This window comes from Ceratotherium simum, chromosome 9 (genome assembly GCF_057802395.1).
Source record: "Ceratotherium simum simum isolate JZ-2026a chromosome 9, ASM5780239v1, whole genome shotgun sequence".
Lineage (NCBI taxonomy): Eukaryota > Metazoa > Chordata > Mammalia > Perissodactyla > Rhinocerotidae > Ceratotherium > Ceratotherium simum.
The window spans coordinates 42,569,756-42,591,937 of NC_141908.1; the positions used below are offsets into that span (position 1 = coordinate 42,569,756).

The following is a 22,182-nucleotide window of genomic DNA, read 5'->3' on the forward strand; positions in this document are numbered from 1 at the left end:
AAAAACGAAATCTTGCCATTTTTGACAACACGGATGAATCTTGAGGGTATTATGCTAAGTAAAATAAGTCAGATGGAGAAAGTCAAATACTGTGTGATTTTACTCATAAGTAGAAGATAAAAACAACAACAACAAACCAATACATGGATATAGAGATTAGACTGGTGGTTACCAGAGGGGAAGGCGGAAGGGAGGAGGATGAAAGGGGTGATAGGGCACATGTTTACGGATGGTAATTAGTCTTTGGGTGGTGAACACGATGTAGTCTACACAGAAATAGAAATATAATCATGTACCACCTAAAATTTATATAATGTTATAAACCAATGTTATCTCAATAAAAAAAATAAAAAAACAGAGTAAAGTAATAGTCAATTAGAAAATCATGAAATAAGACAAAGTGAAAATACAGAGAAATTGAGAGAGAAAGCCATCTGGAGACATGGGCTGGGGTGAGGGGCACAAGTTCCAGAACGTAGGCTCCTTCCTGAATGTCCCTCTACACTGTGGCACATGGCACTGTCTGGACCTTGCAGCTTTGTTTGTCCTTTTACTTATGAATCTAAAGAGTCTCAAAATGTATTCTTTTTCAATCCCAAAAAGTCTTCACAGCTGCAGCGGAAAGGGTGGCTCCAATGGGAGGATGGATCTGATATATGCAGAAACAGGTATTCTCTTTTCTAAGTATGGATCATCTGTAAATATACAAAACCAATTGTAGGAATTTCCCTTTAGGGACCAAAGTCCTGTTTTTAGAGACAGGCCCACATTGGAGTTGTGAAGCCGTTCTTCTGCTTGTGAATGGTTTAGTCATGAACAGGCAAATGAGACCCCTCCAGCTATTATCTACCTTGGAAAGGTAGTGCTAGGGGTGTTCTTATGTTAGAGATGCCCAGTGGTTCCGAGGAAAGGCCGGGTCACAGCTTTGGGAACAGGCTTTACCCAGTTCACGTGGGGGATCTTGTGCTGTGCTGTCCCAACAAGTGTTCAAGATGTTTTCAATCTCTAAGTGACTAGTGCTAGTAAATTTCATTATAAGCTTTAGTCAAACACTTATTTCTGGTCCATGGGAATTACCTTTCTTTTAAAGTGATTTTTTATTGTTGTTATAATGTTTTCCATTTAATTGAACTTGACTTAAACTGGATAAGAACCAAAATTAAGTTATGAAGAAAAACCAATTTTTTAAACTATGAAGAAGAAATAATAGGATGAAATAAAGAAGAGTCTTTAATAAGCATGAGGCAACCACATGAATGGTTTGGAAAAGCCTCAAAATGCCTTTTATCTCGGCAACTATTAACATGAATAATGTTTTTCTAATATTTTCTAAAACTCTTTAGTCTAAAAGAGAGAATAACCCTTCTTAACTTTTTTAGTTCTGTTTTGTTACCCATTTTTTTCCCTAAGCCCTTCTAATTATTTTTTTCTTCTTTAAAAACAGGAAATTATGATTTGTCCAAGTTCAAAAGAACACAAATCCACTATAAAACAGGCATTTTCTTCCCCTCTACTCCCCAATCTCTAGACAATATTTTGTCATCTTTTGGAATGCTGTATTTAGCTTTCCTTAGTAACTTCTGGGTTAGCTAGGCCCAGGTAGAAAAACATCAGATGTTAATCTGGAGGCTTTTATACCCCAGTGAAGCAGAAAAGCTACCTACGCAGTAAGGCCCTTTGTAGCAGTGGACCTAAGACAACAGGAGCATTGAGAGACAAGGAGACCTCAGCAGCACTAGCTACTGCTAAGAAATTCTTGTTATATGAGATATCTGGTGCTGTAAGTGCTAAAAGAGTTTGATGACATTTTTTAAAATGCAACTTATTTTGAACACCATTGAGTTTTCCTGTTTTTAAAGAAATGTTAACTATCTTTAAAAACTTACAGATTTTCTGATTTGAAAAAGCTTTAAAGTCTCTACCTTCATAAACCCAGTCGGTTATTCCATTAAATATTACATCTTGTTCCCCAGTCCACGTGATCCTCTGACTTGGCGAATTTGGCTCATTTTTAACATAAATATCACTGTTCCAAACATATGCCTAGGAAGATTGAAAAAAATATTGATAAATAATAACATGTTTACTATATTTTGTCCTGGGGTTTTAAAAATCATTTATACATTATTTTATCCTAAAAAAATATTGGTATGCAAGTGTAATGATTATCTTAGGTTATACAATTTGAGCAAGCTAAAGAGTCATTTACCCCCTCCCCCTCACATTCTTAAATTAGAAGTATACAGGGTCTAACCCCCAAATAACCCTAAAAACACTCTTAATATATTAAAAAGAAGAAGCTCACAAGCACCGCTAACGAGACGCTAAAGTGGATGAGAAGACCTAGAATACTGAGCAGGGCTATGGGACGATGTGTGCTTGTACATTTCTTTCTGGGGGAGGTGAGTAGAGGAAGTACAGTTGCATGTTGGAAGGGACAAGTCCAACTACAGATAAACACTCTGTCTTCCTGTTTAGATTCTTTTAGACTTCGGACATTCACCTGGGATGGTGGACATTCGGACATTCAATGACCTTCGGACATTCACTTCTGTATAGAACATGAAGATATATCTATAGTGACACAGAGAAAGTCACAGAACTAACAGAAAGCAGGTATGCCTCTGAAAAAAAAATATCTAAGTACAACATAAATTAGAATTTAGGAGTTTAATGAACATTTTCCCAGTAAACAAAAAATTCTCTAATGGTAGTTCAGAAACTTTCAGGAATTGTACTTACAGTGGTGGGCTAATAAAATATTATTTTAGGCAATAACACTATATTTGATAGTGAAGTATTGGCTTCCTAAGTGTCTGCTCTGTATCAGGGTTAGTAGCTTCTGCATATGAAAGATATGAGTCATTATTTTTCTGACAACAGGAAAGACTCACTAACCAATTTATGACCCTCTGGTGACCATGCGATCCACTGCGTGTTGTCTGGAATTCTGTCTTCTGTAATCAGCTGCCTGGAGAAAAGATAAAAGGAAACATTACCAAATGAATAAATCACAGTGGGATTGCTTTTTTTAAAAAAACTATTATTACACTAGAAAAGCATAATAGATTTTATGTGGAAGTAACTGACCTTTTATTTAAGTCATAAATGTCATATGAAGCTGTGTAGGAATGCCTCCATTGCTATAAAAGAAAACAGACATTTCAGGCTTTTGTGATTCTTGATAGTTTGGCTACCTGCTATAGGAGCTCAAGATGAGAGAGAAAGTAATGTATCATTGTATAATTTCAAATTTATCCTATCTTATAATTCCCTATCTAGAATTTTGGAATTAGAAAGTATCTTAAAGACCATCTAGTATAAACTCCTTTGGACTTCATCTATAACCTAGCTCTGCATCACCTCTGCCAAGGAGCCTCCCCAAGACCGTGGTGGGCTGAAGTGCCACTTCCTGTGCAAACAGTATTCCTAGCACTTACCACAGTATGTTAAGTTCACCTGTTTAAGAAAATGCAAATTTTCACTTTTCAACCATCTTACTGGCAAAATACTTAAAAGATCTATAATTCTATCGCTGGTGGTGATGTGGAGAAATGTTTACTTTCCTACATTGATCATGAAAATATAAAGTGTTACAGATTTTTAAAAAGCCACTTGGCAATATAGATTAAAATTGAAATACATATGCCATCAATATTTTAAACAACCATCTTAAGAAGCTAAAAAATGAAAAGCAAATCAAATCCAAAGAAATTAGAATAAAAGAAATAATAAAGGTAAAAGCAGTAATTAAATAGAAAATATACAATAGAGAAAAATCAAAGCCAAAAATTGGTTCAAGACTAGTAAAATTACTAACATAGTAAGAGTGAGAAACAAAAGTATGAATGACTAACATCAGAAATGAAAAATGGGATACCACAACAGACTCTGCAGACATTAAAAGATTATAAGACTATTATAAACATTTTTTGCCAAGAAATTTTACAAGTTAGAAAAAAGGACAAATTCCTTGAAAAACAAGTTATCAAAAGTGAGACAAGAAAAAATGGAAAATCTGAATAGTCTTACATCTAATAAACAAATTGAATCCATAAATAAAAACCTGAGGACAAAGAAAACTCCAAACTCAAGTAACTGCACCAGCATTTATATATAACTTTATGTGAGATTATATATAACCATATATAAGCAAATAACCTTATCTTATCATTTATCCAAATGAGTTGAAAACTTTTACCCACACAAAAAACTTACACACAAACTTTTATAGCAGCTTCATTCATAATGGCCAAAACTTGGAAGCAACCAAGATGTCCCTCCACAGGTGAATGGATAAACAAACTGTGGTCCATCCAGACAAGGGAATATTATTCAGCAATAAAAAGAAGTGGGCTATCACATCACAAAAAGTCATGGAGGGACCTTAAATGCGTATTGCTAAGTGAGAGAAACCAATCTAAAAAGGCAACATACTGTTTGGTTCTGCCCATAGGACACTCTGGAAAAGGCAAAATTATGGAAATAGTAAAATGATCAGCAGTTGTGAGGGGTTGGGGTGAGAGGGGGATGAATAGGAGGAGCACAGAGGATTTTCAGGACAGTGAAAATATTCAGTACGATACTATAATGATAGATACATGCCATTATATATTTGTCAAAACCCACAGAATGTACAACATGAAGAGTGAACCCTAATGTAAACTCTGACTTTAGCTAATAATAATGTATGAATATTGGCTCATCAATTGTAACAAATGTACCACGCTAATGCAAACTGTTAATAATGGGAGAAAATGCAATGGAGGCGGGGGGGCAGTGAGGGAGTATATGGGAACTCTGTACATTCTGCTCATTTTCTGTAAACCTAAAGCTGTTCTAAATGATAAAGTCTATTAATTTAAAAATAAATGAATTAGAGCTATACCAGATGACTTGGAGAAAGTTCCACATGGTATCATTGAGTGACAAGTGCAATTTACAGATAAGTATGGAAAATACGATTCTATTTTTATAAAATAAGCAATAACTAAAAATAATCTTTATGTTCATAGAATTATATGAATAAGGAGAAAATATAAAATATGGAAAGATATACACTGGATTCTTAACATGGCTACATGGGGAAAAGGCAGGGGAATGAGGAGTAAGGAGGCAAGCAAATAAGCAAAAAAATGACTGAAGATAAAAAATATATATATGATCACAGATTTACATTTATGAAAAAATATGTTTATATGTGGATGCATATATAAATTAAAGATATTTTAAAACAAATTACTTGTCTATACATCTGTCTTCTCCACCATACTCCTAGAGGTAAGAAATTGTTGTATTTTATATATTTTTTATTTTTTTATTTTTTATTTTTTTTAATTTTTTGTTTATTGCAGTAACATTGGTTTATAACATTGTAAAAATTTCAGGTGTAAATACCTGGAGTCTGGTCTAGTACAAGCCACATAGTATGTATTCAAGAAATGAACCAAACTAAAATAAAAATCAAATTTTACCTTGAGGATAAAATAGATGAAATGGGTAACCCAAAGACACTCAGCTGTATAACGGCAGAGCTGAGACACAAGCCAGCATTCCTAACCTTGAAGAATATTTCCCACTTATCATTTGTCACCATCCTATCCTCTCATGTCAACAAATATTTATTAAGTCCCCACTTTTTGCAAGTCATACATTCCTTTTTGAATCCTAGATTATCTTGACACAATCCATGCTTGTTTCTGGGAAACCTCTGAGTATAATACTTGCTAGATCCAAAAGGTGTGGTACAGGCTAAAACTGTTAAGAGGTTTAAGAAAGTTTGAGGTCATCTCAGGAGGACAGATCCATCATGGGTTGTAAAAGGAAACCCAAGATGTTTGGTACGTTCACTTCATGTTTTGAAACAGACCATCAATCTATTTGGGTTATAAACATTGGCAGCTATCCTCCATCAGGCATTCCTGGATAAGATAGGCTTCCTCTCCTTGAAGAGCTCATAGTTGAATGCAGGACATGGACAAGTAAATACAAGAAAAGAGTCACAAGAGATATCATGGAGGTGGGTGGGGAGAGGCAGGAATCATAAATTAGGCCTTGGGGAGTGAGAGAGGCCCATAGAAAAAGTGATTCTCAGACTGAGTTTCAGTGGCAGGGGACTGCCACACAGAGAAGTGGGGGGGAAGGCATCGTAGCAGAGAGAAGTTGAAACACAAAGATGGGAAAGATCATGTTTAAGAGCACAAGCTTTGGAGTCTTCTAACCTGGATTCAAGTCTTGCTATAGACTGAATGTTTGTTTCCCCTCCAAAATTATATGTTGAAATCCTAACCCTCAAGGTGATGTTATTTAGAGGTGGGGCCTTTGCGAGGTGACTAGGTTATGAAGGTGGAGCCCTCATGAGTGGGATTAGTACCCTTATAAAATAAACTCCAGAGAGATCCCTTGCCCCTTCTACCATGTAAGGACACAGGGAGAAAACAGCCAACTATGATCGAGGAAGCAGGGCACCACTAGACACTGAATATGCTGGCACCTTGGTCTTTGACTTCTCAGCTTCCAGAACTGTGAGAAATAAATTTCTGTTGTTAAGCCCCTCAGTCTGTGGCATTCTGTTATAGCAGCCCAAATGAACTAAGACAAGTCTCCACTGTGCAATATCAGGCAATTTCTCTCTAAGTTTCAATTTTGTTTTTAGAAAAATGGGGATAATGATAGCAACAATCTCAGGTGCATGAGAATGCATGTGAAGTGCTTAGCAGGGCTCCTGGAACATTGTCAACTTGTATACATGACGCAACTACTATTATCTCTAGAGTATTGTGCAATAAGTGGAGATCCTAGGAGAACATCCATATCAGGCTGTATGGTACTTATTTATTCATATTTTCAGTCACTCACTCACTTATTTTTTTGTAGCCACAACTTAGAAGTAATAATTAATCTTTCTGGATGCACTAACTCAGTCATGGAGAAGCCATGGAAGAATCTAAAGAACACTGCATAGTAGACCTCCAAGGAAATGGAAGAAAACCAGACTTGTCTTTGTTCTGGATATGTTTCTTGAGAGTTGATTAGTCAACACATTTATGCTGTACAGAAAATTCTATTGGATATGCTGGGAAGTAAAATAGAAGATATATTCTCTACTTTCAATAACCTTATAATTTAGTTCTTTGCAATAAAATGTATGAAGAAAGTAAAATAAGCTAATGTGATAGAGAGTGAATTGTCGAGTGTGGGGGAACAGAGTGGCAGGGGGCAACGTTAGATAAAGGGATCCAAGAAAGCCTGAACCTGTGTTACTAAAAAGGGAGAGCCATATCACGATCAGAGGAAGAGGGTTCCAGGGGGAAGCACTAGCAAATGGTTTGGCCCTTAGATGGGAATGAAAGGGATGTTTGAGAAAAATAAAGAGCCATGCACTTAAAAGTCCTTAACTGTGGATTATTGACTCACCTGGGAGCCCTTAAATCTACCGATGCCTGGGCCCCACCCAAAGCTAAGCTGAGTTTTGCTTTGGGGTAGTCTGCAGGCATCTCTATTTTTTAAAAAAAACCTCCCAGGTGATTCTAAGGTGCAGGCAGAGGTGGGAAGCACAGGCCAAGCATGGTGAGTGCAGAGAGGGTGGTAGGAGATGGGTTCAGAGGGGCTGACTGGGGTCCAGTCACACAGGCTTCTGAGGATGCTGAGGTTAGAGTTGGTGTTTTACTCTGAAGGTAATGGGAAGCCACTGATCATGATCATAACATAACTAAGGTTTTAAAAGGGGCATTGTGGATACTGCCCAAAAAGCATAGACGGTGGGATGTGGGGGACAGAGTGAAAAAAGCAAAAGCAGTTAAAACTCCAGTGACACAGCAATACAAATTACCAATGATGGTTGTCCAGCTAAGGTCTACCAGTGAAATACATCCATTAGTCCACATCACATGGCACTATATACTTTGTTTTCAATGCAGAATCTCTCTACAGGTTTTTAATCTTTCCTACATGTCTCAAAACTTCCTATACTCAACAACTGTTGTCCAATCCATGAGTAACCAAAAAGCTGCAGTTAAAAGTTACTGGCAATTTGGGCCGGCCCCGTGGCTTAGCGGTTAAGTGCACGTGCTCCGCTGTTGGCGGCTCGGGTTCGGATCCCGGGCGCGCACCGACACACCGCTTCTCCGGCCATGCTGAGGCCGCGTCCCACATACAGCAGCTAGAAAGATGTGCAGCTATGACATACAACTATCTACTGGGGCTTTGGGGGAAAAAAATAAATAAAATTAAAAAAAAAAAAAGTTACTGGCAATTTGCAGCCATTCCAAACATGAAGAGAGTGTGTGATTAAGCTGTAACCTTTCCTGAGTGTGTGAGAATTTGACGTTGGGCTGGGTGACTGGAGGAAGCTGAGTGCTCTCTGCAGGGTGTTGATGACCAGTGCTGAGGTGCCCCCTTTAGAGTGGTTTGTATACGGTGGGACCTGAAGGCTTGGAGGTGGTCTGAGTCTCTTCTAGAGGAAGAGAAGTTTAACTTTTTTTTAAAGCAAATACTTTTTGAGACTTTTATTGTACCTAAAACTGAGATAAAGGAAGTAAGAGGTTCTAATACTAGAGGTACAAGTCAGACATGTAAGTTTACTTTCAAATTATAAGTTCTATTTTATTAACTTAAGGTTTTAGTATCTATAATATACTATTACTTATACTTTTTAGTATTTGAAAACACTGAAAATGAATTTCTTTTAAAACATTTGTTGGAATTATCTTTTATGAATGAGAATGATCATTTCTCCTTTTGATGCTGAATTAATGAGTTTTTAGTGCCTATTATATTACTGAGGTGTCAATCTTAAATATTCATAGACTTGAAATCAGTTATAAAATAACATACTCAGAGGATTCTATAAATGTCACAGTAAGAAAGCATTTCCTTTACCTTCAGATAGTTGTACTCTAAGAGAACAAACTGTCCATCAGGAGATACTGAATAATCATTTATAGAATGTTCAAACTCATCCTGTCAATCAAGAAGAAAAAAAACAACAATTGAACAATTTCATTTAACTGCCATTATTGACCACTTACTATGTAGAGGGTAAGATTCTAAACGTGTGGTTCATGCCTTGGAAGCTCCCAGCCTAGGAAAGATGGTACATTCCCCCACACAAAGGACCATAATGCAAGTGGATGGTGGTCAGGGTAGGAGAACCTGGGAGGGAAGGATTAATTCTAATGGAGGAAAGATGGCTGTGAGGTTGTGAGGCTGTGAAGGATCAGGTACAGAGAGAACTTTATCAGTAGGGGCAACAGCATGAGCAAAAACTCAGATGCGAGAAAGGACATGCATATTTAGAGACTGTCTAAAGGTTACATGTAACAGGACAGGATGTGTCAGACAAAGTAGAAGGTGAGAGGACACAAAATTAGAAAAACAGCTCGGACCTAAATATAAGAAGTGGAACTATGAGCTACTTTTTGCACATAAATGTGATAGAATCTCATCTGTCTTTTACAAAGATGCTCTGGTGACACAGTGGTTGAGATAAGATGAGAGAGGCTGCATCAGCTTTGGACTTGGGCAATGCAGTGGTCTGACCTACAGAACGGAGATAGGAACACAAGTTAGAATACTCACTATCACGAGATTAAACAAGGTCTTGAACCAGGATTATACAGTGGAAATGGAAATCCGAGAGACACTTGACATTGCAGAGGGAGAATCAACAGGGTTTGTTGAGGACTAAATATGGGGGATGCCAGAGGAATCAAGGAGGATTCTGAGGTTCTAGCTTAAGTAACTTGGAAGAGAGCACTATTTACCAAGATTGGGAACTCGGGAAAAGGAATAGGATGTTTACAGTTTGCTGAGAGAATGAAGGGAGATAACTAGTTTAGCTTGAAATCCTGAGTTTAACATGCCTGCAGGCCATCCATGTACAGAAGCCAGCAAGTTATTGGAAACAGAGGTTTAGATCTTGGGAGAATGTTAGTGTTAAAAGTGTGTATTCGAGAAACAGGACCAGAAAGGAGAGCGTGGATGCTGTGGAAGTGCCTGAAATTCACTGAAGGAGAACATGCAAAGCGAGGAGAGAGGCCAGCAAGCAAAGACAGAGCCCTGAGGAGCACTTACACTTAGGAGTATGGGCAGAGGAGGAGGAATCGTCAAAGGAGACTAAAAAGTAGCCAAGGCAGGGAGCATTCCAAGAAGGAGAGAAAGATCCACTGTGCCATATGCTGCAGAGAGAGTCCAACAGGATGAGAAACGAAAGTACTCATGATTTGAAAGGTTATGAAAAAAAATCCCCAGAATTTCCTTAAAGTATGAATTAATTATATGATTAAACATACAAATGTACTGTTCTCCAAGAAAATGGAGCTGTTTCCATATTCAGCATTGAATAGCAAGATATTATTTTCTTGTTTGTAGAGATATTCATGATCTAAAGAGAGAAAATGGCCAGATCAATATTTCAAGTTGCTATTAAACATCTTCATAAGCTAAAAATTATGCAACAAAAATTTAATATTTAATTTCACACAAGTACTAAGTAAGCATTTCTAAGTTGGAAAAACATTAACTGATGAATACTACACTAGTAGGCATTCATTTTTCCATCATTATTGTCAAGATTTCAATTCACGTTTAACTTTTTATGGTTCATATTAAAGAAATACTATGGTTTCTTTCTGTCTTATCTCCCTTTGCAGCCTTAAGTAGAAAAAAATACTCTCCTATAGGGTTTAAAAAAACAGGGATATCTTCTCAGTGCCACAGAAGTGCTCCACAATCTAACTAGAATGAACGTAAGCATAAAAATCTGTCCCTTCTCCCCCAAAAAATCCTTACCTGAAACCCATTGCAAGGAGTAGTACTTCAATCTATAAGTACTTTTTAAATAATCAGTTAGAGTGTAAGTTTTGCGACTGTCAGCTGTAGCATCATCTGCTGGTTGAAAAAAAGAGCCAAATGTTCAGTAAGATGGAACAACCTAACTTTTGCACAAAATAAACAAATGGATCTCTATGCTATATACTGGTCACAAAATACAGAAATATACTCTCAGAATGCAAAACACATTTTGAAAGATTTCAGACTGAGTAGATGGAGTAAAAATACATTTAACTGTCAAAGTGTATGTGAGTGTGTGTGTTTCACGGCGCTACGTTAGTGAGCTTCATTACGAAAGCCCAGATCAGCAACGTCCAATGGAAATATAATGTGAGTACATTTTCTAGTAGCCATATTTAAAAATTTTTAAGGTGAAATTAATTTTAATAGCATATGTTGTTTAGGTTAATATATCCAAGATATTATCATTTCAACACGTAATCAATATTTAAATGTGTTAATGAGATCTTTCAACATTCTTTCTTTTCATACTAAGTCTTTGAAATCTGGTATGTAGTTTATGATTCCAGCATATCTCAGTTTGACTAGGCACATTCCCAGTCAATAGCTACATGCGCCCTCATAGTGGATGGCACGAGGCTAGATGATCATTTTTGAGGCTCTGAGGTCCTCTTCGAAGCCCTCTAGCTCCTCACCGACCTTGAAGACATGCCAATCACCCAACTCTCCATTCTTTGTTTCTAGCATCGCTTTTCCTTGAACTTGGTGAAAGTTTACATGAACTCCTTCCCTTGGATTCTCTGACACCTCAGTTGTCCTCCTAATTCTCTGACCATTATTTTTCCATCTCTTGTTTTGACTCTATTTTTCCCATTGACTTCTAAGGCAGAAATGCTCTGATATTCAGTCTTTAGCTTTCTCCTCTTCTCTCTATGTTCTTCCTTCCAGAGAACTCCAGAGAATTTGACTTCCTGGGCTTCAGGCATATTTTCCATTTAAATAGATAACAAAATCTGTACTCATTACTTTAGCCTACCACACCTCAAACTCACATTTCCAGGGCTGTGTTGGGCCTTCTTAGTTGACTTGCCCCTTTCTAACCCTATACTTACCTTGTCTAAAACAGTTGTCTTCCTTCCCAAACTAGCTTTCTTTAGGGAATTTGTGTGGTTTTATATTCTGTTACTGGTGACCCAAATCAAAGTCTGAAAATCATTTTTGATGTTTCCATCTCTTTTACCACCATCCCCATCCAATCAATTCTGTTGATTCTTCCTGTGAAATATTTTTCCAGGTATCCCTGCCATCAGGTTCTCCTCAATCCAATCCCTCCACTGAACCACCACTGGGATGATTTTTCTAGAATGCTACTTTCATCCTGGTCACCTCTTCCTCAAAAGCTTTCAATGATTCCCCATTGCCTACAGGAAGATTCAAACTCTGGCACTTGCAGCCTCCACAGTCTGACCTGAGACTCTCTTTCCAGGCTCATTTTCACTCTCTCCCTGCATGGACCTTCTAACCTAGTCACACTGATCTGCCTGCTGAACCTAGTAGATCTTCTTAGGCTTTTCCGCTTCTGCTCCTTGTCCTAAGACACCTCCCTGCAATGTCTTCAACTGCTTCCCTGGCTGTCACAATCCTCCATCCTCCAACTCCCACCTCTTTCATGAAGATTTTAATTCTGCCTCCTCAGACTTTTGCCCCTACACTACTCATTTCGCTCCTGTCACTTAGTGACTTGTGTTGATAACTATTTTTTTCATGCCTACCAGTGCGGTTTATTCAGCTAGGCCATGTATTTGTTGAAGTCAGAGCCTTGGGTTTTTTTTTATTTGTTTGTTTGTTTTTGCACCAACCTTAGCATCTAGCACAGTTCTATGCCATAGTAGACGTACGCAAAAAAATTTTTGTTGATTGATGTAGGATACCATCCTACAAGCATAGTCAAGTCAATGTGATTCCTCTTCCCCAATCCCAGAGCCTCCACTGATGACAAGGAGCCTAAAGTCTTTTTTTAAATTCTCTACTTTTTCCGCATACACGCGAATATACACTCACAAAATCAGCCACCATCATAACATTCCTATAACTGCAATTCTTACTCTTTTGGGGATTTCAAAGCCGTCAGCATCTACTCTTGTTAATTTTTTGCAGCATGTGGAAAGGTAATTCTCTTTTAAAAAATGTCCTTAAGATTTTATTTCTTTGGATCTTATCCGATAACGCAGTCTTGTTTCTGCGTATAAAACCTTCAGCTTCACTAGGTAAAATTGCTACACTTCACTTTATTACTTTATTGATTTTGTTCAAGCCTAGTTTGTTAATTAAGTAAAAGAGGTTTAAAAACAAAACTATTTTTTTTCAATTCAGTTCTGCATCTCATTTCTGAAAATTAGTAGGATATTTGTGTTTGTTAGCAGAAATAGAGCAAGTGAGTAAAACTAGACCTTAGACTTGTCAACCTTCAAACAAGAAGCAAAGCCTTGTGCTACAGAAAATATTATTTGATACTCATATTGGACTACAAAACTACAAATCTGCATTTGTTCACTAAATTCCCTCAATTGTTTGTATTCATCTAATCATCTTTTCATATAGCAAATAGTTACAAAGTAGGTACTGTTTGAAAAACACTGTTGGGGCTGGCCCCGTGGCATAGCGGTTAAGTGCGCTCGCTCCGCTGCTGGCGGCCCAGGTTTGGATCCCGGGCGCGCACCAACACACCGCTTGTCAGGCCATACTGTGCTGGCGTTCCACATAAAGTGGAGGAAGATCGGCACGGATGTTAGCTCAGGGCCAGTCTTCCTCAGCAAAAAGAGGAAGCTCAGGGCTGATCTTCCTCACAAAACAAAAAAAGAAAAAAGAAAAACACTGTTGACAATATATATACCCTACTATCAAGAGCTATTAGTCTAAAATGGACATAAAACACATCCCCAAATTAGTACAATTCGAGGTATAAATGGTTATAAACATTCATAATCCTAATATTATCTGCTGATATAGATGTCTACATAGACCTATAGATAGAACAATTTATACACCTACACACATATGTATATTGCAATGGTCTGAATGTTTGTGTCCCCCCAAAATTCATATTTTGAAACTCTAACCCTCAATGTGATGGTATCTGGAGATAGAGACTGTGGGAGGTGATCGGGTCATGAGAGTGTAGCCCTCATGAATGGGATTAGTACCCTTAAAAAAGTGACGCCAGAAAGCTTTCTCACCCCTTGTGTCACATGAGGACACAGGCAACAGGTCCTCACCAGACACCAAACACTAAATCTGCTTGCATGTTGATCTTGGACTTCCCAGCCTCCAGAACTGTGAGAAATAAATGTTTGTTGTTTAAGCCCCCCAGTCTCTGGTATTTTTGCTATAGCAGTCCAAAGGGACTAAGACATATATACATACAATAAAACAGACATACCAACACAGAACACCTATCATTGACTCTTGATTTTGTAAGAAGAGAAAGAACTGAGTACCTACAATAGATCACATACACTTAAGTTGTCTCCCTTAAGTACTATCTCACATGAGGATATTTGCCCAGGTTTTCCAGGACAACACACTTAAATCTGGAATATTAAAATAATGGAAACAAAATTCCCTGTGATGTCACTTGCTGTCCAAGGTGCTGCTCTTCATGTTCGTGATGGGTTCCTCACTGAACAACTTACCTCTCCTGCCCGCCTCACATGTTGCTGGGCTCACTCTCATCAGGCCATAGCTTTTCTACACTCATCACCTCTATCAGATTTGGGCTCCCTTCTGCTCATAATGGGCTCAACGTGATTTTGATCCATCTGCTGATGTTCCAGATATCAACAGTGATGCCACACTCTTGCCATCTAGGACATCTGTGCAAGGCCCAGGCCTACCTCAGCTTGTGTTGGGCTCACTGAGCTCCTTTACAATGACCCTGCAAGCTGGTTTCCAGGGATCCTGGCTAACCAGTCCCAGAACAGCACTGCTAAATTGGAGCAAGTAGAACGACAAATGTTCCTTGTTTTTTGCATTGCCATTTGATAAGTAGTGCACATTGGAAGACACTTTTAAAACATCCAGATAAGCAAGTTCTGTGAGACATGAGTGCCAAGCCCAGGTTTTGACCTTTAGCAAATTCATAGTTTGCTGCCAAGTTACAACCTATTCTGTCAAACACAGAGGACTTGCTCACGTTTCTTCTTCCTTGTCTACTTGCTCACTGACAGGGCACTGCTGCGGCAACAGATGAAGGTCTTTGGCTGTCTGTGTGGTTTTCCTGGTGGGCCTGGGACATGCCGTTCATTTGACTTATCAGTTCAAAGCACTGTGCTAGCCAAGTAAAGCAGCTAATCATATGTTACCCATCGGCTTTTACAGAAACGTAGATTCACATCTTCTTCAATTTAAAACTCAAAAAAAAGGTTAACAACTTTATATTTTACTTCTTTGGTGAGAGTAACAATTACATTAAAGTGTATGAAAATGCCATTTTTATCAGTCCAAAATGGTAGAATGGCAGTATTTAAAATAGTTCAACCTAATAATAAATTCTTATCAAAGTGTATGATATCTTAATGAATCCTTGTTGTAGGATCAAAATCATTTCTGAATAAAAGTAATTCTGGAATGATAAGATCCAAGTAAGAGAGTAGCGTAATTCCATAAAATATTCTTGCCTTGGCCAATTGTTACTTTATGATTACAGGATATTTTGCGTATTTTTATACTCAATAATAAACTTTTTATCTGTATTAAACTATGATATATAATATTTCTACTTTACAAAGATAAACTGTTTTCATAAATAAATGGCTAATGAAATGCCACTAAAAAGAAATGTGCTCTTTACAGCTCATAAACTCATAAAGTTGTTAAACATGGGAAAAAGATATCCAGTTATAGAGTTCTTATGCTCCATACGGTAATCAGTTAACATTTTATATTGATGCTAAGGAAATAAAATGAGTGTTACTTTAGAATTTGCTCTAGCAAAATAGTAGCCTTGACATAGGGACAGAGGAAGAAAAATCAAGAAGGCAGAAGAAGAAATTGACTGGAAGGCTCCTTATACTCTGCATTATCCAGCAGCATATGCAGGCTACCACCATTGATTCAACAAATACCAGTAAGGGGTTGGGTCCCTACTGGCTTTGAAATCAGAGATCCTAGCTTTGAGCCCAGGTCTGATTCTTGTACTGTAGCCTCGGGAAAATTACTGAATCTTTCAAAACCTCAATTTTTAAATCTATAAAATGAGAATAATAGCACTATCTAGCCCATAGGAATTTGTCATGATTAAATGAGATAATACGCTTAGCTCAGGACTTAAAATTTAGGAAGCCCTCCAGACATGGTACACTATTTATTATTGTTTTGTTCTAAGTATATGCTAGACAATCAGGATACAAAGATGAATGGAAGAGTCTTTCCTCTGGAGTACCTAGCATTGGAGCTGAGATTAGGAAATTCACTGCAATAAAATAGTAGCCAATTAAGTTTCACTATGTTCATATGCCAAAAGATCCTAAGAAGACAGCATATGACCATCACATTGAGAAAACACTTAGGATAAGTACAATCTAATCATTTGCTGAGTACCAATGAACATCACTTTCTCCCTTCCACATGTCTAATACCATGCATAGCGGCAGTCAGCAGTTTATAGTATGGAGGGAAAATGCTGGACTTATGGAATTAGAGGATTTGTGAAGAGCGATGTTTCTGTGGTTACTATACACAAGAGGCATTAGAATGTAACCACAGTCACCAGATTTACCTTCTCAATAAGAGAAACACCGCAGGTACATCAAGCGGCATCTGATAAATGCATTGCCATTGAGCTGGAGCCTGTAGAATGTGGGACTGTGCACTCTAAGCCTTTACCCTAAGATCAGAGTGTCAGATGACCAAACTTTTGTTAGGAATATAATCACTATATTCTCAAAGGTTTACTCTGAAAGACCAACCAAATAGTACAACGCACATTTCCCAGAATATTCCCAGATGTTCCCAGAACAATTTGGAAAAAAGGAAACAACTTAGTGGGAGGTTGTCTGTTACGACTCCAGCCTCACCTCCTCCTCCTCCTCTCTTTTCACTTCATTACATTCACAGCGGCCTCCCAGCTGTTCCCCCAGACACACTCAGCCCACTCTTTCCTCAGGGACTTTGAATTTGCTGAACCCTCTGCCTGGAATGTTCTTCCTCTCAGATACGCTCCCTCATCTCCTTCAGGTCTTTATTTAAATGTCACCTTCCCTCCCTGGACTAACACTTGCAAACCCCTTGCTCATGGCATTCTCTCTGTATTGTCCTTCCTGGCTTTATAGCTTTTCCTTAGCAGTGATACCATCTAACATACTATATTTTTTACTTATTTGTCTTGTTTACTTCTGCCTCCCTTGATTGAATGTAAGCTCCAGGAGGACACTGTTTCATTTTGTTTACTATTACATCACCACAGCCAAGAACAGTGACTGGCACATGGTAGGCACTCCATAAGTACTTGTTGACTGAAAAAATGAAAGCCAGACAATACAAACACAAGAATACAAACACAGGACACAGCTCTAAATATGAGCACTGTGAACTCCAAGTGACTGAGGTAGTAGGCAGAGCAGCGCACTCGGCCAGAGGGGTCTAGACAGAGCGGGGACAGGAGCCTCAGGTTCCAGCCTGCCCCTAGCTCTCACTAGGCCGTCTCACTTCTCCAAGCCTGTGCCAGTCATTGACCTATTGTCCGGCCGCTCAAAATGTACGCTTCTATTCTTTGCTCAGTAATGCTGGGAAGGGGATCTACAGCTGTGTTTCCCAGACCCCTTTGTCTGCAGGCTTCCTGTTAGGTCCTGCGATTAGGGAGAAATAGGGAAGGCCTGGAGTCAGTAGGAGAGGAGGAGGAACTTCCTTTTTCTTGCTGATCCTGTAAAGCATGCACCCAGATGTAGCACCTGTCCCAGCCTCTGGCTTCTTTTGCAATACCTGAACCTGCTTCCTCATGCCTCTCAGTGGTGCCAGGAGCAGCTGGGGACTTCACACTCCTTAGAGCTTTGAGCCCAGATCTTCTGGGTCCCTCTTCTCCCCGGTTCCCAAGCCCTAGAGGTAGCTCCTTCCTATAGCTACTGTCTCTGGGTTACCACAGAATTGCTCTTTTGCTCTTTAATCTGTGTAACCAATTTTTATATTAAATCCTTCTGCTGAAACATCTAGTGTGATTTCTACATTTATCACGTCTCTGTACTCTAACTGATATAAGGACCTACACATCTTACCTATAAAATAAGAAGGTCTCTTTCAGCTGTAAGAATATAGTATCTAGCCCTGGGGTTGGCAAATTTTTTCTTAAAGGGCCAGATGGTAAATATTTTAGGCTCTGCAACTACTCAATTCTGCCACTGTAGCCTGAAAGCAGCCGCAGACAAATGTAAATGAATGGACGTGGCTGTCTTCCAATAAAACTTAATTTACAAAAACAGGCGGCCATCCCTGACTATAGTTTGACAACCCTATCTCAACATTCCTCAGAATTGTGAGCAACATAAAAAGAAACCAAACTTCTCCCAAAATCGGTTTTGAAAGACAGATGTTGAGACTGAAACTGTAATCGCCTTGAAACAATAAGAATATCAATGCAAGACTCCAATACTAACAGCACAAAAGTGAAAGTGGGCAGAATATTCAAGTCTCAAAATTCTGGTCAAGATGAAGATATCTATAGCCACTGGTGAAGAACTGCAAGGCCAAAGGGACTGCCTGAACTAGATCCTGTTTACACTGCCCGATTCACTCTGCCTTACCCCCAGCAAAGAGCCAGGAGGTTCAGTACACGCTGGAAGCTGGCACGAAACAGGCATCAGCACTGCTTTATTCCCTTTTGACATGGAAATTGCTTTCTTTCTTTCTTTCTTTTTGATTATAGTCAAACCCTCTCCCCTTGTCAGGACTCTTCTGGAAATAAATAAGATTGGTACAATAATGGCCAAATTTAATATCGATAATGCTTCTATGCCCCACTATATTGACTGACATTAAGCCAGTGTAACCCAAGGTGACGAGAAAGAGTGAAAGGTGGAAATGTCTTAACTATATGGATAAATGACCCACAGGCCTGTGAAACATGCAACTGTTTTAGCAAAGGGCTGGTTTCTCTCAAAAAATGCTCAAAAGTAATTGTAGTAAACGGAAGCTGTTACAGTGCAAGCTAAAAATGATTACCTTGTGTTTCAAGGAAAACTGATTAGAGAACATCAGTATTTGCGGAGGCTGAAAGCTCTAATACTGAATTGTTGAAGAACTTCCCAGAAAGATTTATAGGCATAATCAATAAGGTTACTCTCTGTGACAAGTGTTTGTCTTCCAGGATACAATGAAAAATGATCATTGGAAAACAAAACTGCCACAGAAATTACCTTTCTAGCATTTACCAGGCAAAACTTTCACCAGTAAGAGATAAGTGTTATCACAGTACCTACCTCTGGGACTGTTAAAAGAATAAAAAAGTTAAAAATATATAAAGAATAATAATTGCAAATGCTTATAGAGACCTTCCAGTGCATTGGATTATTCTGGGCATTGTACACTTATTACCTTACTTTCATCCCCATTTTACAGGTAAGAAAACTGAGGCACAGTTAGTAACTAGACTCAAGTCCCATGACTAGCAAGCACCAAAGCCACATTTGAACTAGGCAATATGGCTCCAAAGCCTGTGGTTCTAATCACTGCTCTAAACAGCCTAAGTATTCAGGAGAGTGATTGCACACGGTAAGCACTATGTTGGCAGTTTTTGTGAATTGGTATAGATGGATTAGACTTTATGGAAGTGTTTCAAGTCAATGTTTGAAACTATTCTAAACAGGTACATTGGTGGTATGATTTTGGCTTAGGTCAGTTGGTAGCTTACATTAGAACATAATTTGTTCTAGCACTCAAAGTCAAAGAGGTACCAATTCTTTCTGAAAATCCTAGAATTTTCTCTCTGGACTGTTAATAAGGATGGCAACTCTGTGACTTCCTGGAAAGGAAGTTGTACCACCCTCATTCTCTCTTCCCTGGTACCTCCAGTAACTCTCATCATCATTTCCCTAAACTCATAAAAAGTAGTCACGTAAGCTTTAAACAGATTTCTTTCCTTTTTTTTTCACGTTTCCTAGATTTTTTTTTTTTTGTGAGGAAGATCAGCCCTGAGCTAACAACCGTGCCAATCCTCCTCTTTTTGCTGAGGAAGACTGGCTCTGAGCTAACATCTATTGCCAATCCTCCTCCTTTTTCTTTCCCCAAAGCCCCAGTAGATAGCTGTATGTCATAGCTGCACATCCTTCTAGTTGCTGTATGTGGGAGCAGCCTCAGCATGGCCAGAGAAGCGGTGCGTCGGTGCGCGCCTGGGATCCGAACCCGGGCCGCCAGTAGCGGAGCGAGCGCATTTAACCACTAAGCCCCAGGGCCGGCCCCATGTTTCCTAGATTTTAAACATAACACAGTCCTGAATAACTCAGGCCCTGCAGTACACATTTTCAAAAGAGTATGAAGTTGTCCAATGACAAGATTCAATGATTCCTCTCTTAGAGCAAAAGCTACTACAGGGGCTTATTTTTTACTCTGCTTTCCACTTCTATCTGAAGTGGGCCTGACTGTGTCTTGTCTTCTTTATCCTGAGGGACTTTGTTTGTGTCTCTTCTCCCTCAAGCATCTTCAGTTTCTTTTTTCACTGCTTACTTCCACCCTGTCCTTAAGCATGCACAGGGTGTACCTATCTTAAAAAATATTTACCTGACCCTGCTGCCTCCTCAGCCATCTCCTTACTTCTCTTCCTGTATTTATGAACAAACATCTCAAATAAACAGCCCACATCTGTCGCCTTCATTTTCTCACTGTCCCTCCTCTCACCTCTTGATCTCTCTGTTACTACCTACAGCACACTCATTTCTCCCTCCTCATCATCTTTAATGTTTATTTTCTACACTATATATTTTGCCAGTTAATCAAGTAATTTTATATTATCATTTAAGTATTTAATCCAAACAGTCTTGTCTTAATTAGACTGTAAGTAAGCTGAAATGATGAATTTATTCTATCTTTGATTACCAGTGGCTAGTACTATAATCTACAAATAAGGGGTACATGTGATCTAGTACTGGACAACTTGGCCCCATGTTTATGAATATAAGAACTTTAATCAGAATTAAAGCAACATTAAGAAATGTTCATCAAAAAATACTTTTTTGCATGAGCTCTAAGATAATTCTTTTAAATCACCAAATATTTTATCAGGCTGTACTGGGTTGAAGAGTATTCCCCCCCTCAAAATCATGTCTACCTGGAACCTCAGAGTGTGACCTGATTTGGAAATCAGGTCTTTGCAGATGTAATTAGTTAAGTTAAAATGAGGTCATACTAAATTAGGGTGAACCCTAAATTCAGTGACTGTTGTCCTTTTAAGAAGGTCATGTGAAGACATGCTTTTGCTAACTTGGAAGATGGAGAGGACCATGTGGAGACACAAAGGGAAAAAGCCTGTGTGAAGATGGATGCAGAAATTGGAGTGATACAGCTATAAGTCAAGGAACACCAAGGATTGCCAGTAACCACCAGAAACTAGGAGAGAGGCAAGGACGGATTCTGCCCTGGAGCCTTCAGAGGGAGCATGACCCAGCTGACACCTTGATTTTGGACTTCCAGCCTCCATAACTATGAGTAAATAAATTTCTGTTGTGTTAAGCCACCCAATTTGTGGTAATTTGTCACGGCAGCCCTAGGCAACTAATACAACACCCACTGTATTCCTCGATGCTCTGGGCACCAGAGATATGAGTGAAAAGGATGTGAAAAACTCCTGCCCTCAGGCAACTTACATTCTAATGGGGGGGCATAAAGGAACAAATAGTAAGTAAAAAATGCCATATGTTAGATAGTAAGTGCCACCAAGAAAATAAAGCAGGGAAGGAGAAAAGGAGTATCAGGTTTGGGGATGCTGCCACGTTCAGGAGTATGGTGAGGGCAAGTCCCACAGATAAGGTGGCATTTTAGCAGAGACCTGAAGGAGGTGAGGGGGTGAGCAAGGGACAACCCCAGGGAAGAGGAATACCAGCAAAAAGATCAGCAAGTACAAAACCTCGGAGGCAGAATGAGTGAGCAAGAGGGAGAGAGTGGGGGAGGAGCTCAGAGAAGAGGTGGGGCTCAGATCACATGGGGCTTGTAAGCTGTTGTGAGGCCTCTGGTGTTTATTCTGAGAGAGATGGGGAGCCATCGAATGGTTCTGAGCAGAGAACGATGTGAACTGACTTATGTTTAAAAATGATCACTCTATTAGTTTTCTATTGCTGCATAACAAATGACCACAAATGTAAGGATACAACACCAACATCTTAGTTCAGAGTTCTGTAGGTCAGAGAT

At 38.9% G+C, this 22,182-nt stretch overlaps 1 protein-coding gene across 1 annotated transcript in view; it reads right to left on the reverse strand.

Annotated features, from left to right (window-relative positions):
- DPP4 (dipeptidyl peptidase 4) overlaps positions 1-22,182 on the reverse strand; it is an 86,139-nt gene that overhangs the window by 51,934 nt on the left and 12,023 nt on the right. Inside the window, exons 3-8 of the mRNA XM_087435294.1 lie at positions 10,792-10,887; positions 10,293-10,384; positions 8,881-8,961; positions 3,091-3,143; positions 2,899-2,971; positions 1,923-2,043 (exon numbers count right to left, since the gene is read on the reverse strand). Of these exons, the coding sequence (XP_087291420.1) occupies positions 1,923-2,043; positions 2,899-2,971; positions 3,091-3,143; positions 8,881-8,961; positions 10,293-10,384; positions 10,792-10,887 (516 nt within the window). The remainder of the gene's footprint in view (positions 1-1,922; positions 2,044-2,898; positions 2,972-3,090; positions 3,144-8,880; positions 8,962-10,292; positions 10,385-10,791; positions 10,888-22,182) is intronic.